Here is a 17,991-nt window from a genome sequence, read left to right on the forward strand (position 1 = left end):
TCCCAAAATGCCCGCAGAGACCCCGACATTGTTCTTCCCTCCAGCTGGTGTTTGGAGGAGGGGTTGCCTCAAAGTCTTCGAGAAGAGCGAGCCTCGAGGCCAATGCCTACGGAGGAGGCTCCCATTCAACTCAGAGGTAGGCAACCTTGGCTCTTTTAGGACTCGTGGACTTCAACTCCCAGAATTCCTGAACCAGCTATGCTAAGAGAAAAGGGAGAGGTTTCCAAGCTGAGCCATGCTGGCTCAGGAATTCTGGGAGTTGAAGTCCACCAGTCATAAAAGAGCCAAGGTTGCCTACAGGTCCTGGTGTCCCAAAGGTGCTTTTTTTTTTTTTTTTAAAGGCAGCTGGGCTTTCTGATGCTTCTGAAAGAAAAGGAAACATTTTCTTAAAGAAAAATCAGAAATCCCAGCTGTCTTTAAAATAAAATCACCTTTGGGACTCTCAAGGCAAATCGCCTTTATTTAGGTATTTATTTATTTAGTAAAAACAGAGGGAACATTGGGTTCACGATTACAGCAATGACATTTTTATGCGTTTTTTAAAATCTTATTTTAAAAAAGAAAACACTTTCAAGTCTGAAGGCTAGCAACACTTATTCATTTATTTATCAAAGTAGGAAAAAAGGCGTATTTATTTTGTTTTTCAATATAAACTAATGCTTCTTTGTTTGATGGGAAACAATAAGCCCCAATGAGAAGGGTATTTATTTAAAGACAAACAGAGGAAAGAATAAGTTTCAAGGCCAATAGCATTTGTTTACTTATTTATTTTTTTAAAAGGGGGGGAATGAATGTCAAGGCTAATACTGTTCACTTAGCTCAGAGATCCTCAACCTTGGCAACTTTAAGACTTATGGACTTCAACTCCCAGAATTCCTCAGCCAGCTTTGGAAGTTGGGAGTTGAAGTCCACAAGTCTTAAAGTTGCCAAGGTTGAAGACCCCTGACTTAGCTGAAGACACCAGCTAAACCATCTTAGCATTCTATGCTACAAAGGGGATTGTCATTTGATATTAATCTAAATACTAATGCCATTAAGAAATGCAATGTATTTATGTTTGATAAAATGTTTACATTTGATAAATATTAATTAATAGCAAACAAGAAAAAGCGTTATCAAGCCTCTCCATCCAGAATTTTCCAGAGGCAAAAAACTCCAAATATATTTCCACTAAAATTCTCCCTTTATCTTATTAGGGTAGAATTCACCACTATAACCTTTCTTCAGTGACTTCACGATGTACAATGTTGATATGTATATTTAATTGCAATATGGAATTCATTGATGGAATCCTGATGGTGTTAGGTGTGACCGAGTGACAAGATCATGTCACGGAGGATAAGCTGATCTGGAGCTATTAGTCACAATGGCTGCATGGAATCTTCTGAATATTAGACCTGGATACCAGTTGCTAGGAAGACAGGGTGAAAAAGGGCTTCATTACCTTTTCATGGGCTGTCAGAAAGCATCCAGCAGGGCATTTTAAGAAGGATGCTGGATGGGTGGTGAACCATCCATTTTGAACAGGAACAACCTGCAAAATTCATACTGATGGCAGCTTTCTGCCACCCTCCTTAGTTCCAGCAGAGAGGCGGCAGAGTGGCAGGTAAAAACCACGCATCACCAATAGCTGAATCATTCAATGAAATGAATCCAGTCTAATCCAATCAATCAGTCAATGATTTGAATCTGAATTTGAATGATTTTCCAATCTTTACTTCACCCTGCCTCCATAGCTAGAACAAAATTGATAGAACTGTGATCTAGTTCTGTAGAGTTTTCCTTTGATGCTTGCCTACCTTTAAAAGCTGTGCTCCATTTGTGAGATATAAAATGGTGGTTGCTATCCCTCTGTCGTCTTCTCTATAGAAGCCCCCGTCCTCTACTGCATGACAGTGGTTGGGCAATTTGGAGGATCTTCTGCCAAGCCTAGATGCTTCATTCTGAGGGGACACAAGGAATATTTCTATGCCCTGGAAGTCTCCTCATTGCCATCATAGTTACTATCAATTCTGTTGTTTTACTGTCCAGTTTGAAACCATAACTTTCTTTATTTCCCTTCAATTCTTCTTCCCTTTAGGGAAGGTTACGAATAAAGATTATGCTGAGCAGCTGAGCTTTATAACTCATACTTTGGTTGGGTCCTCCAGAAAACGTAGGAGATCAAGTAGCCTGTAACAGAATTCTTTTATTAGTACAATCCTTGAAAAAGCTGATTTTGATGATATTATATGCACACTGTTTCAGCTCTGAAGCCTCTGATACAAAGAAGTTTCACCCGGACTTCCAGAAGGATAGAGAGTATAAAACTTGCTGAAGATCAGACCGATGTATTTTGTAATGTCTTCTGGACTCTTTCATGCTCAAGGCCAAGTCTCAGTTCAAAAACATCATTAAACAAATATAATAATATTGATTCAAATATTGTATGTTTTCTTAGAAAAGCACATTTATCTTAATTGAAGAAATAATATAGCAATGCTTTTTTCTTTCAGAAAACAGTCTTGTTTCCTGCACTGGAAATATGTCGAAGACCCCAACCCCCACAAAAGTGGGTAGTAAAAAAGAGTTGCCTTCAGAGGCGTTCCCAGATGCAGCGTCCAAGCCGGAGAGCAGCAAGCTCTCCAGCTCTCTCCTCACAGTTGAAAATGTCAAAAAACACCAAGAGGAGAACCCTGTGGCAAAATCGAATCTTGCTCAATGGTCAATAGAAACCTACATTGAAGAGAGCAACCGCCTTTTGAGCGAGAGTGGGAGCAGGACAGAGGGGAGCAAGGAGCAGAGGGGGTCAAGTGAAGAAAAATCAGGAGCTCTTCATGAAGGTTACACAGAAAATGCTGATCAAACTTTAGGAAAAGGTAGCTGTGGCTTATTTTCTTCATATATACCAGGGGTCTTCAAACTGGGCCCTTTTATGACTTGTGGACCTCAACTCCCAGAATTCCTCAGCCAGACACGCTAGCTGAGGAATTCTGGGAGTTGAAGTCCACAAGACATAAAAGGGCCAAGTTTGAAGACCCCTAATATATACCTATCCTATCTAACCAACAAATTAATCAAAAATCAGATGTGACAACTTTAATGTATTTTAGGATTGAGTTACAAATTAGTGGATAATACTGTATTGTATCTTATAGAGCTAATGAAAACAATTTTCCCACTTTTATTATGATTTGAAAAGCAATCTTTTTTCTTCCTCCGTGTAGATTTCCAGACAAGACCTTTGTCGACTCCAGTTCCTGAAACTCAGTTACCCAAGTAAGAGGCGGTGCTTATTTTGGAACTGTTACCAACATAAATACATCAACACACACTAATTTGACAGATTTATAATATATAGAATGAATGAATGAATGAATGAATGAATGAATTAATACAGTATACATTTTCAGCTGTTCTCAGAGGCCTTACTTCCAGGAATGTAAACTTATATATATTTTAAATAATTTATTTTTTGTGAAATGGATTTAAAATATTTGTCTAAGCATTTTGAAAACATTTGCAGATGAACTAATAATTCTGAAATGGAATAGACAATAAACACTAATATGCATCATTTTTTTCTCCTTCCATCCTATACTTGATAATGTTATCGAGTTATTTATTTCACTGGCATGTCTGCAGAATAAGGACAACAAAGTCAAGATGGTAGTCCCAAAAGTATAATTGAAGCTCTGCCCATTTATAATTGGATAGCAAGATGGGCAGCATGTAAATTTAATAAACAAAATAATTGTTTATGGGAAAGCATTTGTAGATTTAATCGCTGCAGATTGATTTGATATTTCAGACTGGTTTCTTCTGGTATAAGGCATGCTAATTACAGTAGTATCAGCTGCTTTATAGAGAAGATTGTGATATTTTTAGTTGATTCATGGATTTGTAAAAATGTATTTGTTATTTAACAAGTATGTACACTTATCTATATTAATTAAATATGGTTATACATTATTATAACAGTTAAGTGAATAAATAGTCCCTCTGATAACAACAGGGCATCTGTGCGATGCCTCCTGATAGGAAATTTCTTCCTGGATTTGTTTTCCCCTCCTGCAGAAAACGAGAAGTTGCCGATTTGGAGACTCAGACAGAATGGAGCTACTCCGTCAGCTCTGAAGACTCTAGTGAGCCGAGTAGGTTCCCGCGGAAGCTGGGCTGAGAGTCTGGGCTTCCAAGGGGAGGGATGGGAACAAGGAAGTGAGGGATGGGCAGAGGAGGGGGCTCCTGCAGTTAGCAAGAGCAATTCAGGGGTGAAATTGATGGCTCAGAGAAGAGGCTGATTCTCTTCAATAGATGTGTTCAAAGACAGGCCAGTTGGCCTCCGGTAGGGTGAGATACAAACATTAATGCAATTCTGTTGATAAATTATTGAGTTTGATTCTTGCCATAATATCTCTCATGTAGAAATAGAGAAGAAGGAGCCGAGAAGTACAGGTAGAAAAGAGAAAAGTGAGACCACAGAAAGCAGTAAGTTGCAAAAAAATCGCGGTATTTCCGTAATATTCCTGAAGCTGGTATGGTATCAATTCCAATCCCATTAGGATTTACGAGAAAAGCGCATCTTCCTTGCCCTGTCCTGACCACTTTCTACAGGGGACGATAGAGAGCATCCTGTCATACAGCATCACAGTCTGGTTTGGAAGCATCCCTGCTTCAGACAGGAAGGCAGTGCAGAGAGTGGTGAGGACGGCCGAAAAGATTATTCCCTCCCTCCCATCCAGGACATAGCACAGAAGCGTTGCTTGAGCAGGGTCCACAAGATTGTCTGGGACACTACGTGTCCTCTTCGCAAACTGTTTTCCTTGTTACCTTCTGGGAGGGGGGGGGGCTCCGTGGTATCCGAAGCAGAACAGCCAGATTCACTCACAGTTTTGTTCCATACAGTATTAACCTTGTCAACTCTAAAGCTTCCTCCTTCCGTTATGTATTCAGGATGGACAGTGATTAATATTTATATGTTATTTTTATGTAAGGGTGTAGGTCTCTATATATGTTGCATATAGTATGTTTAAATGTGTGTTATGTATGTGTACACTTTGAGAACACGCAACTAAATTTCATTTTTAATGTGTGCCATTGTGCCCACAGTAAAAATGATAATAAAGATTATCTATCTATCTATTTGTCTGTCTGTCTATCTATCTGATTTAGAAACATTAACAGATATAATAAATTTTAATATTAAAATAACCAATTGTGTAGAGTGTGAGAGAAGGAGGGAGGGGAGGGGAGGGGAGGGAGGGAGAATGGAAAGAAGGAAGGAAGGAAGGAAGGAAGGAAGGAAGGAAGGAAGGAAGGAAGGAAGGAAGGAAGGAAGGAAGGAGGGAAGGAAGGAAGGAAGTCTTTAGGAGTATCCAGACAGGCCATTGTTTGAAAATGTTGCCGGCATCTCTTTGAACCTTGACTATCCAGGGCAAATTGGAAAAATAGCTCCGTTGACCCCCTATCCCCTGTCTTACCCTGAAGGGAGCCAATTCACATGGGCAAAAGGTGAAGTTTCCTAAGTAGCTTCTGCCACATTTTGAAAGCTATCATCTTTTCTTGACAATTCCCTCCCTGGATGGAGGAGGCAGGCTCTTCCTTTCCCCCTGCTCACCCGTCAGCCAGGGGAAGAGCAGAGGAGGGAAGGGCAGGAGGATCCCCGAGGCCTTTTGCTCAAGGAAGGACCGAGCGAGGGATGCCTCCATCCTGAAGGTCCTCCTTTTTCCCTGGGGTCGCTTCTGCTGCTCCCTTTCGTGTACCTGGAGCTCCCTGGCTTCTCCAGAAGGCTCCCATTTGTGACTGATACCTGTTCAGGACTTTGATAGCTTTGTTGTTGTTGTTGTTGTTGTTATTCAGCAGAAATATTGTATCACACGGAAGAAGGAGTATGTGAGACTGAGCTGGAGACTCAAGGTACGCTGCGTTCTACTAGTCCTTGACTTACGATCACAACTGAGCCCAGAATATCTATTTATCAGTGAGGCAGTTATTAAGTGAGTTTTGCCCCATTTTACAGCTTTTCTTGACAGAGTTGTCAAGTGGATCACTGCAGTTGTTCAGCTAGTAACACAGTTATTAAGTGAATTGGGCTTCCCCATTCACTTTGCTGGTCAGAAGGGTGCAAAAGGGAGTCAAGTGACTCTGGGACACGGCAACGGTCACAAATTGAACCGGTTGCCAAGTGTCTGAATTTTGATCACATGACCACAGCAATGCTGCAACAACCATGTGAAAAATGGTCATAAGTCTCATTTTTCAGTGCCGTTGTAACTTGGAACGGTCGCTAAATGAGCCATTGTAAGTTGAGGACTGCCTGTTTTAAAGGTCTTCTGAAACCCTGAACGGATCCACACCGGGCTTTCTAGAGCACCACCAAAGTCTGTCACATCCCTTCTCTGCTTTATAAATCGCTGCACATTACATACCACCAGAGCAGTGTTTCCGAACCTTGGCCATTTTGAGATGTGGGCTTCAACTCCCAGAATTGCATTGCTTTGCTTTGTTCTGCTTTGCTTTGCTGGAGAATTCTGGGAGTTGAAGTCCACACATCTTAAAATGGCCAAGGTTCAAAACATTGTACTACTATAGCCAATAACATTTATAATTGCTGGAGTAGGAATGTGTACATGCTAGAGGTGAAAAGACACTTGTGTCGAATTAATTAGATCATCCAGATAGAGCCAAAGAAGGGGGGTCATGGTTCTGACAGACCAGTGCTTCTCAACGTTTGTGTGACGGCGACCCCCGTCACACAAACGTTCTGCGCCGCCCCCCATGCGCAACGCGCGTGCGCGACGGCCCCCCACGCGTGGCGCGTGTGCACCGCGCCACCCCCATGCGCGGAGCGCATGCGCGGCGGTGCCCCCATGCGCGGAGCGCGTGCATGGGGCTGCCCCCATGCGCGGAGCGCGTGCACGGCGCCGCAAAAAATGGCGGATCACCGCCTTTGGCGACCCCAGAAAAATGGTCGATCGACCCCAAATGGGGTCGCGACCCATAGGTTGAGAACCGCTGTGACAGACAGAGTCAAATAAAGCAGAACTCCGAAGCTTGCAAGTTCCTCAAAGAACATGTTTATTGATGCAAAGTATCAACACTTCAAAAATGAAACCAAGTCTGAATAGACACCTAACAATTCCCCAATACAAAGTGAAGAAATCCCACCCCTAAAGCTATGCAAGCTACTACATTTCCCAATACATCTTCTTGGTGGGCTTTTCACACGCCCAGCCTGCAGTCCCAGGAGCAGCCGATGACCTTGGTTCCCATGGGAGTAAATCTGTTTAGTGTAGCGAAGCACATGGTAAACCCTGCTCCCTCCGTGCTGTACGTCAACCGAAAATGAGTAGGGAAAACAGCTGCAGCAGCCATGCTCATTTTCAAAGTTGACAAGAGGCTTATATCTTTTTTTGGATTTTTTTAAATTATATTTTCCCAGGGCCAAGTGTTCAGATCCTAAATATTTCTCATTATTTTTGTGGATTTTTTTTCACAGTTAGGAAGCTTGGTTTTCTATTTAAAATGGTTATGTGAGTAAGTATAACTCTGATTTATTCAGAATATTTCCCAGATAGTTTTTATATTTCATTTCACCTGGTATGTTCTTTTATGAAAAAAAGGCAAACTTTGGAGTCTTTGCTGCTGTCTGAGCTTGGATGTTTGCTTGCAAACATTTCATAACCCGACTAGGTAATCTCATCAGTGCTAGTGAGTTGGGGGTTCTCTTCTATGGGGACTTTGTTTTCTTTTCTCTTTTCTTCCCTAATGAAATCCTTTTCCATACATGGCTTTGTCAACCTCAAAGAAAGCACTTCTGAGGAGGAGAAGATAAAGTCTTTTGTCCTAGATGAGGTGAGATTTCAGATTTATTATTTCTTCCCCTGAAGCAAGATTATTCAGCTTTTGCTGCAAATTCAGGACATTTTGCAGCTAAAAATAACACAACACACCAAGCAAATTCAAAGCTTTTTGTATAGAAAGCCAGCGTGAGGGCTTACCTACCTCTGCAAAATGATCCAAAGGGATAAATCTGAGGCTTAAGAAAACCCAACGCTTCTATTCAAGATTCCAAATAATTCAACAATGGCAAAACAACCAAGCCCCGGGGAATTATTTATTTATTTATTTAATTTTATTTAAGAGAATTTATATGGCTGGTAGATAAAAAAAAAACAGTTTTAAAGGAGTCTCATTAAATGCTCACACTGTCCCAGGAATCAATTATTTAAGAAGAGAAGGAAGGGAGCATCCCGCATGAATAGAATAGAATAGAATGCAGAATGGAATGGAATGAAACACAGAATGACAAGAGTTGGAAGGGACCTTGGAGGTCATCTAGTCCAACCCCCTGCTTGAGCAGGAGACCTTATACCATCAAATGGTGGTTCAATGTCTTCTCAAAAACCTCCAGAATAGAACAGAATAGGGTAGGTAGGGTAGGGTAGGGTAGGGTAGGGTAGGGTAGAATAGCTTTATTTGGCAAAGTGTGCTGAGACCCGCAAGGACTTTGTCTCCAGCGCAGAAGCCCTCGGCATACATGCAAAGCAACAGAGTAACCGCCATCATCATAATCATGATCCCCCAGAAGAGCGGGTGGTAGAGAAGTTGAGTAGGAAGTTCGTGGAGGCAGCTGAGCGATTCTTAGGGCTTGAGCTCTTCTGCAAGGACCAGCTAAAGGTGGGCAGGCAATGCTAAGTGCTCTCACTGAGGGGGCTTGAGGCAGGCAGGACCCCCCCCCTTCTGGCTGGCCTCGTCTGCCACGGAGGGACTCTGCCACCAGGCTTCCCTGCTCCACTTCCGAAGCGGCCTTTTCTGGCTGTGCCAGGGTGAGCCTGGCCAGGCAGCTTTTCTACCACCCACCCTTCAGATCGAGGGAGGCGAAGTACCACATGAAGTCTGCAGTCCTGTTGGCTACCATTTGACAAGGCCCGCACGCCCCCCTCCTCTCTGGCCACAGCGTCTGCTCTCCATTCTGGGCATTTGGGGGGTCCACGGAGAGGAGAGGAAGGTGCCACCGTGAAATCTGAAGCCCCGGAGCTTTCTCAACCCTTTGTTATTTCCAATAGCATCGATCTGCCAGCTCCTTTCTCCACCTGCCTTCAGTTACTACAAGGTCTTGTTATTACAGCCTATTTTGATAAAGTAGAATTGGAGCAAGCCTTGTGATATCCACGCCTGCCTATCTGGAAAGGCTGGCGCCAGCCTTGGATGCTGGCGTCCCCTTCCCTTCCCTTTTCACCAAAGACAGCCAAGGTTCCTCCCTCACCGCCTCCTGTTTTCCAGGGCTAACTTCATGTTCTGCTAATGTTTGCTGCATGTTTCCCCAGAGTCTCCTCCGTAATCCTCTGTGTACACCATCACAACTACAAAGAAATCCTACTTAGTCACGACATCGACTGTTTTTCTACCCAGTTGTGAATGTGAGGTTCTCGCTAAATGAAAACTATGATTTTCACGAACGTAGAAGTGATGTGTTATACTGGGTGACCTGTGTATAATCAGGTTTACCTACAAAACTTTTTGCACTGTGGATTAAACCTTGATTAACGCCTTGTTTCTTTGAGGAACATTCGGCCACTGACCTGTGCCTGATCGGTCGCTGTGAGTTCTGCACCTCCCTCCTGAAGCCTTTGCCCTCCCCAGAGGAACTGGAGGAGAAACCGGAGAGAATGGATCATGTAGGTCTGTCTTTTAAATATCTGTCTGAATGGCGATGATGGTTTCCTGAGGAACTAATTGCACAAAGAACCGGGTTTTTCCCGGTAAAACCTTGGACGAAGCCTTATACTATATAAAACTGTAAAATTATCCATTGTTAATGGCATAAAGCAGTGGTTCTCAACCTTTTTAATGCCGCGACCCCCAACCGGTCATAAGTCGGGGATTACTCAACCAGTCGTAAGTCGAGGACTACTCAACTGGTGCACTGTTTGCAGAATGGGACTTTTGGCGGGCTCAGCAGGGCAGAGACAGCCTGGACAATTCCTATTGGCTTTGGAAAGCCAATAGAATTAGACTCTATTCAAGAGAGTCTATTCTATTGGCTTTCGAAAGCCAATAGAAGAAAAGGGAGTAGCACAGCTAAGGAAAAGGGGGGGGGGGAAATGGCAGACTGCGTTGTTTGGCGACCCCCGTGAAATGGTCGTTCGACCCCAAATGGGGTCCCGACCCACAGGTTGAGAACCACTGGCATAAAGCATCTCTGTAGGACCGTAGTTTTGGAGGAGACAGAATTGTGCACATTGGCTCTCACAACCTGTATCCCTACTGATCCCTAAAGGCAGAGAGGCAGCGATGCAGGCAGCCCTCGACTTACAACGGGTCGCCCAGTGGTCGTTCTAAGTTCTGAAGGAGCTACGGGGGGTGGGGGTGGGGCTGACTTACCATGCAGTCCTGACGGTCACCCCTTCGGCCACTCAGCAACCAGCCTGCATTCCTACTATTTGCAGCCTCCTGCAGTCACTTGTATGGTGGGCTTTGTTGAAAATCGGCATTTATTTCCAGTTTTCGGTAAAACCACACTCATTAGCAATTTATTGATCCACATAATGACTGCTGCAAAAAAACCAACAAAACCAGAGCCACGTTGGGACACAAAACAAGCCTTTCCTCTGCTGGAGATGGTTAAAGGCTGAAAAGGCCGAGGCCAGACCCCAGGAGGGCCGGGGGCGGCCATCCCTCCTCTGAACCCCGGGCTCCTTTGCAGTTTCTGTGTTGCAGGACGTACAAAGAGGTCTTCCAGTGTGTGGTACAGGAGCTCATGGAGAGGCGAGGCAGTGAGATCGACATCCGTCCTCATCACCGAGGGTCACTGGAGAGCAAGACTAGAAGGATGCTAATGGAAGAGTAAGCCGCCTTCTAGTTGAACAGCTCCCTCTCCTATCTGAAAATCTAGCTCCTTGCTGCCATCTAGTGGTCATCAAGATTTTTGCAGTCCACACCAAATGCTTAATGTCCACCCTCCCCTGCAAAATATTCTTTTCCTATCTTAGTGGGCTTTTGCCAGGTGGACACAATTCCAAAATAAAGCACTGGGTGTGGCCACATTTAAGTCTGGCAAGGTAAGAATAGTCTATGTAAGAAGCAGCGTACTGGGGAATGATTTATTTAAATAAACCCGACATGTTTCCAGATAACAGAATAACAGAATTGGAAAGGGACCTCGGAGGTCCTGTAGTCCAACCCGCTGCTCAAGCAGGAGACCCTGTATACTACTCTGATCAAATGGCTGTCCAATCTCCTCTTAAAAGCCTCCAGTGATGTCATCAGAACAGGGCTACAAATTTGTGGAATTTCAGTAGACGTCACAATGGATTGCAGCCCAATTGTGGGAGCCTTAAGTTTGCAAACTAGCATATTCCTACCAAATTAAACCCCCCCCCCACCTTTCCAATAAAGTAAGACAGGGAAGGGCCGCAAAGAGGCCGAAGGAAAATTGCCCATCTGTGTTCTTTGGCTCAGTAGAAAAGCCAAGAGCCGCGTGCTTTCTCTGACGTGCTTTATCAATATATTTGATTGGTTTCTTTGCTTAGCTGCCCTCACCCCCATTTTCGTCAGCTGCTTGTACGGCATCAACACCTTAGTCCGCCTACTGACGGCTCATTTTCAACTATTTTTCTCCTAGTTTACAAGAACGAGGCTTTGAGAGATACAGAGAGATATTTATGCAATATATAAAATATGGCCCATGTGAGTACCCTCTAACCCTCCGGAGCCTGCCTATCCTCATTTCATTTCTCCAAATAAGGCCTCCGCCTCTCCAGGAGTTCCCGTGGAAAAATGGGAAAGCATCTTTCCTCCCTCCCCCCCCCCCGTGATAAAAGAGACAAATCCTGTGAAATCCTGACCTTCTTGAAGCTCTGGACTATTCAATCTGCTCTTCAACGTATTTCAGGCATCAAAATTCATTTCAAGTTCTTGGACCACCCGCCCCAGCCAGAAACCGAGAGCCTAGAGAAACGGTATCCGGAGCCCAAAGAGCTGCTGGAGATGAACCTGGGATTCAAAGCTGAGCAGCTAAAGGTGGGCGGATCTCCTCCCTGGCGGGGTCCCAGTTTGGGAGCCCGAAGGCCCGCTCAAGAGGCGGACGGAGCACGCTGGGCCCCCCCTCTCTGGCCCAAAGGGGGGGAAATTGGAGGGCTGCGCTCTGCACGCCGACCTCACAGCCCCCCACGGCCGTCTGGGGCTTTACGCAGCCCGTCCTGCCCAGGAGCCCCCGACAGCCCCGGGAGAGCTCCCTCCTCCATTTTTGACCCACCACAGAGACCCTTGAGACAGAGGCGGAGGGGTCACTCGGGGGGTCCCGGGGCCGAGGATGGACTGAACCCGCCTCTCCCTGGCCCTGTGTGGCAGCTGGGCCTTCTCAGGCTCCTCTCCCTGACCCAGGTGGGCGGCTGACCCCGCTTGGCCGGCCTTCAGGTGGGGCTCCATCTCCCAAAAGGCCTTTGCAAAGAAACAAAAGTCCTTGCGGGCTTCTGGGGCGGCTACAGGGAGTCCTCGACTTACAACAGTTCATTTAGTGTCCATTCAAAATTACAACCACAATGGGAAAAGTGTCTTACCACCATTTTTCACACTTACAACCGTTGCAGCATCCCCAGGGTCACGTGATCTGAATTTCTGCAACTGACTCATATTTATGATGGTCGCAGCGTCCCGGGGGGGTCACGGGATCCCCTTTTGCGACCTTCCAACAAGCAAAAGGGGAGGCTGGATTCACTTAACGGCCGTGTGACTAAGTTAACCCCTGCAGTGCTTCACTCAACAACTGTGGCAAGCAAGGTCATAAAATGGGGCAAAATACACTTAACAAATGTCTTGCTTAGCAACCGAAATGTTGGGCTCCATTGTGGTCGTGAGTCGAGATTCCTCTTTTCCGTGGCAGCCGGCTGAGAGAAAGGAAAGACCCCCTGCCTCCCAGTCGACTGTTTCCAGCTCTGGGCTTCCAAAACTCCGAAGGGCCCTAGAAAAATAGCTCTGCTGCCATCTAGTGGCCACCCAGGTTTTTGCATCCAGGCGTTAACGTCTGGTCCTCATGTGGCTTATTCTTACTAGTTATTAGGTAGTATGATTAATTTCACAGAGCCTCTGCTCCCTGCGTCTTTCTTAAACAACTCCCTTACTTTCACCCTAAATATCTCTTTCTTAAAGTTTAACTTTCTGGTGTAATTTATTCATTCAACTTCTACGGATGCCCAACTGCTCTGGCAGTTCCCAGATTTGAGAACTATCGTATCCAAACAAATTGGAAGCCAAAGACGCCAGTCCATATGCGGCATCCTAAAAAAACCCCTTTCATTTCGGTGGCTGTGCAGCATGCTGGCAGCTGGGGGGGCCGTGTGATCGGAGGCGAGGAGAGAGCTCTGGCCTCCCCTGTTTTCTCTGCTTTCTTCCTCAGCTCTGCCATCCCTTCCAGCCTGTGAGAAGATACTATCAGGATGGAAAGATCTTCCTCCTCCTCTTCCCGGACGGAACGGGCCAAGTCTAATATCTGCCAATGAACAAAATTCAGAGCCAGGGCGTCCAACCTCGGTGGCTTTAAGGCTTGTGGAGTTCAGCTCCCAGCAATCCCCAACCAAGGAATTCTGGGAATGGAACTTCACAAGCTTCAAAGTTCCCAAATTGGACCCCCCTGGTTTAGAGGAAGGAGAGGGGTCCTAGCTGAAAATCCCTCTCTCCGGGAGACGCAAGCGCCGTATGGGATCCGAGGGACGTGTGTAAAGGCCGGAGGGGGGGGGCAATTCCTCATTTATCTCTATGGTCAGCCTGGGGGAGGGAGGGGGCAGGGCGTCCCCTTTCCGAGCTGCCTCTCTAACAATTGCCCCAAATTGTAACGTTTGCTGCTGAGCTTTTCCACTAAGCTGGACGCTTTAGCATAACCAGCCAAGGATAGTTTTGTCAATAAAAATAAATGTAAGTGGAATAAAAATTACAAAAATAAAAAGAAGACCATGTTACTAAGATAAATATATATATATATTATTAAGTCATGGATCTATCCGGCACCCCGGATGAACAATATCCTTCCTTAGCTCCTACTCAATTACCCGTCAGGCCGCTTGGCCATCCTCATTACTTACGAGAGGGAGACCCAGTTCACCTACAGCGTCCTTCGTGACACCAAGGGCGGCGAAATTCTGGCCTTCTTCACGAATCAGGGCTACGCAGCACACGACCAACCAAAGGGAAGGCTCAGGTAATCGGAGGGGGGGAAAGAAAGGAGGGAGGGAGGGAGGGAGGGAAGAGCTTCCAGCAGCTTAGAAGGGCTCCCTGGGGGGAGGCTGCAGGCTTGGCCCCGGCCAGGCTCCCGTCCTCCTGCATCCCCAGGCCTTCTGGAAGGGCCAGATATAAACTAAGTGCCCAAAGGGGAGCAGAAACCTCCTCCCGGAACGGACAGGCAGGTGGTTCTCACCACAGCTGGGACCGGACTTGCTAGCCCTGGCTAAGCCAGCAGCTGTTAAGCGAGTCGCCCAACTTTATTCCTTGCCCCGGTTGTTGAGGAAATCGCAGCATTCGTGAAGCGAGTTGTGCAGTCATTAAGTGAACCCGGCTTCTCCCCTTTCCTTCCCGGGTTGGGAGCCGGCTGGGGGGGGGTGTTGGTGGCCGTCACTCATCCCAGACGACAGGGATGCCGCCAGACGTCCTAGAGACCTGCCAGTGGCCAAGCGCCCAAATTGTGATCACGTGACCACGGAGACGCTGCAGCTGCCGTAAGCATGAGGACCGGCTGTAAGCCACTTTGTTCAAACTTTAAATGGTTGCTACACGAGGGGGCAAAAGCTGAACCTGCCTCTACAAATCTTAATCAGAATTCGGATTGTTTGGACTGTCAGCACGGAGAACGTGGGGGTTTAGGACTCTCTTTGCACATAATGGGTGTAGAAAGGAGCAAAACTTTGAGAGCCAAACTGCTGATTTTTAGTCCCCTCTGGACATTTCTTAACATGAGAGCTTCACGCAGACCTTAATGTTTTCAGCAAGATGATGGGGCATTTCCTGCAACCATTTAAAGTGTTTACGAAGCTTTTTATGGAAGGTGTAGGATGGTGATAAACACTATGGAGACGGGCGTGTGCTGCTGCCTGCATCCTCCCCCCACTGGAAGTCCGAAACACACACACACACACACAACCCCTTCAGCCACATTTTAATTTTGCCTTTTCCGCCCTAGGCTGAACCTGGACCTTTGCAGGGGCTCCGTCTTTGACGAGAAAGGGCAGCGGCAGAAGTTCTGGAGCTGGTGGGACTTGGGGACCCACGTCCACGCGCCTCCTTTCCAGCCCGTCTGCCTGCAGCTCAATGTTTACATCCGGGTTAAGCTTAAAGCCCAGGATCAGATTTTCCTCACGTTTACGAAGGCTCACGACAGCCTCCGCCTCAGCGTTGGTGCACGGCTGAGAGTGAGTCTGCGGGGCCAGGCGGATCCAACCTCCGTGGGGAGCAGTTCCTTTCTATCATTTACTAAAACCAAACGTTGCTTGTGGGTGGAGACCCAGAAAGTGGGTCCGCTCGCCTGCATGGTAAGGGGCAGGGAGACCCCCTCTTATGAGGGCAAGGACCCCCTCCACCCTGTCAGGGGTGGCCATCGGGTGGGACCATGAAAAGTGGCCAGTCTGCTTCGGGGGCAGTTCAAGATCCCCTCTAAAGCCCTTCATGGGTCCAGGCTACTTGAGGAACCTCCTCCCCCCGCTGGGGTTGGCCTTCCCCACCCGTGCTGGCGGAGGAGGCAGACTGGGGGTCCCGCCAGCCCATTTATTCCAGCTGGTGGGGGGGCTGGGGGAGGAGGGCCTTCCCTGTGGTGGCTCCTGCTCTCTGATCCTCTTGCCTCCCCCCCCCGGATGTGAGGTTGGGCCCCCAACCCTCCTAAAGAGGTGGCTTTGCCAGTCAGCTTGGAGGCCCAGTGGGGGATCAGCGCATGGAGGGAGTTGATCAAGTAATAACAGATCCCACTTCCCCCCTCCACTCTGTCCTCCCCGGTCCTTAGGTTTCAATGTCTGGTTTAAATTTTTTTATGTTTTAACTGTATACATATCTGTAAGCTGCCCAGAGTTACCCAGGGGTAAGATGGGCGGCCAATAAATTTTATAAACAAATAAACAAACCAACAAATACAGGGGAAAGGGCCTTCTCGGTGGTGGCCCCTTCTTTAAGGGTCATCATACCCCGTGAGGTACGGCTGGCCCCCAGCCTGTTGCTGTTGGTTCTCCACAGGGCCCTAAAGACGTGATTTTCTCCAAGGGCCTGGGGACCCCGAGGGGAAACAGTGCCGATCAAGAGGCCGATTTGATTGTGTGTCTGCTGCCTTGGGGGTGGGGTGGGGGGCTTTTTTTAATGGAGGTTTTATCACACGGTGGGATTTTTAACTGTTGTGAGCTGCCTGGGGTCCCTGTATGTGAGTGGGATGGCTCTATAAATTTGTTTAATAAACAGATGAATAAATAATATGACAAGGGAGCACACCTCCTATGAAGGAGGCAGAGAAAAATGATCTTTTCTTCCTATTTGTAATGGAAATGTTTCTGGATGTTTCTTTGTATCCCAAGGCTCTTGCCTTTCATAAGGTGGTATCGAAAAGGGCCTTGTTTCATTTATGGGATGTTGTTTATAGAGTAAGCTTTGAAAAAAAAATTCTGGAAATGAACTTGAATTCTACTATATTCTGTTATTCGATGGCTCTTTGTTTTCTTCTTCTTTATCACTCTTCTCTTAATCACTACAATTATACTCAGCTTTTCTTACCTCACTTTATAGCCACCCTTTGGATTTGTGTATGTATGTATGTTGCGGGTTTTTCTATTTCACTATTAGAAATTCACCTCTGAAATGTCGCAGCAACAGATTGTCATGGACTCCAGTTCTTTTGAAAATGAAGTCTTTCTTTTGGTCAGTGTGAAAAACCTAGTTGCGAAAGATAAACAAGTTGGTTAGCAGGTAGCTTTGGTGATGGAAAGAAGGCACACACGTATTTATTCTTCTGAATGTAGAACGTAACTTGTTGGATCTATATAAGCAAACATACGAACCAAGGAAGCATTGATATTAACATTATGGATTAATGATGTTATGATGATACAGTCCATGGTTCCCCCAATACTTCAGTCTCTCTCAATCCACGTTGTCTTTTTCCTAATGGCTTTCTGCAGCTGAAGGATTCAAGGATGCTTTGGGTTCTTCAGCGATATGGAACCACCAGGCACCTCGTGAGCCCTTCCTTGCTTGAGAAGATCGGCAATATCTTGACCCACGTGAAGAAGCTACTCAAGAAACTGGACTCTGATCCCTCAAAAGAAGCTGCAGACCTGCGTCTTATATCGAAGGTGTATGAAAGGATGCACCGACGACAGAGACAGCCCAAGGAGAGAAATTAATGTTAGATTGCGGGAAGCCAATCTAATATTTTAGTGGTACAGAAACTACATGAAGTTAAGCTTCCGAGAGAAGCCATTAAACTTTCCCTCCATCTATGCTGTAGTTTTATCTTTTCATGTCTCTTTATGTGACACACTTAAGGGTTAGGTTATCCCGTTTGAACCAAGAGGCTCTACTTAAGACCATTTCATTCAGCGACTGTTCAAAGTTACGAAGAGGGCACTACGAACAGCGACTTTACAACCGGCCTTCGCACTTGTTGCAGTCACGTCATCAGAATTCGGGTGCTTGGGAAGTGGTGTGCGTTTACAATAATGGCACAAATGTCACTCACAACCTTCCCGGAGAGCTTCCAACAACATGGATTCACCACCTGGTTTCTTGGGTTGTAAAAAAAAGGGGGAAGATGTGTACTTTCAAACTTGTCAGATATTCTGTTTATGTAACCTCACAGTAAAGTCAGAGAGTTTTTCTGGGTGTGCTGCTTGGCCGGCCTACCTCGCAGGGCTGACACCCCTGATGGGGGCTCCTTGTTTCTAGCCCAATACCTCAATTACTACCCCCTCCAGATTAGCTCCATCGACTGACACGAACCTCAGGTAATATTCTTACTTCCCATTAAGTCAAAATGGCAAGGGTTTT

At 46.1% G+C, this 17,991-nt stretch overlaps 1 protein-coding gene across 2 annotated transcripts; it reads left to right on the forward strand.

Moving 5' to 3' along the window:
- Positions 1-1,218: 1,218 nt before the first annotated feature.
- ERICH6B (glutamate rich 6B) lies at positions 1,219-17,969 on the forward strand. 2 transcript variants are annotated; one of them, XM_039347642.1, is made up of 15 exons: positions 1,219-1,606; positions 2,496-2,858; positions 3,207-3,258; positions 4,057-4,133; positions 4,405-4,467; positions 5,839-5,895; positions 7,787-7,833; positions 9,546-9,659; positions 10,688-10,827; positions 11,606-11,670; positions 11,876-12,003; positions 13,379-13,467; positions 14,024-14,176; positions 15,152-15,500; positions 17,124-17,969. In XM_039347642.1, the coding sequence occupies exons 2-15, from the start codon at positions 2,525-2,527 to the stop codon at positions 17,346-17,348; spliced, it is 1,893 nt and encodes a 630-aa protein (XP_039203576.1). In that variant the 5' UTR covers positions 1,219-1,606; positions 2,496-2,524; the 3' UTR covers positions 17,349-17,969. The 2 variants fall into 2 exon arrangements, with proteins under 2 accessions (XP_039203576.1, XP_039203577.1); XM_039347643.1 differs by having other exon boundaries at positions 15,152-15,380.
- Positions 17,970-17,991: the final 22 nt, after the last annotated feature.

This window comes from Crotalus tigris, unplaced genomic scaffold, assembly GCF_016545835.1.
Source record: "Crotalus tigris isolate CLP2741 ecotype Arizona unplaced genomic scaffold, ASM1654583v1 scf7180000018097.2503214, whole genome shotgun sequence".
NCBI classification, from domain to species: domain Eukaryota; kingdom Metazoa; phylum Chordata; class Lepidosauria; order Squamata; family Viperidae; genus Crotalus; species Crotalus tigris.

Coding starts and splice junctions, on each gene's coding strand:
- ERICH6B (XM_039347642.1), top strand. CDS start 2,525: ATGTCGAAGACCCCAACCCCCACAAAAGTGGGTAGTAAAAAAGAGTTG. Junction 3,259..4,056: donor CCTGAAACTCAGTTACCCAA/GTAAGAGGCGGT, acceptor CCCCTCCTGCAG/AAAACGAGAAGTTGCCGATT. Junction 4,468..5,838: donor AAGTGAGACCACAGAAAGCA/GTAAGTTGCAAA, acceptor GTTGTTATTCAG/CAGAAATATTGTATCACACG.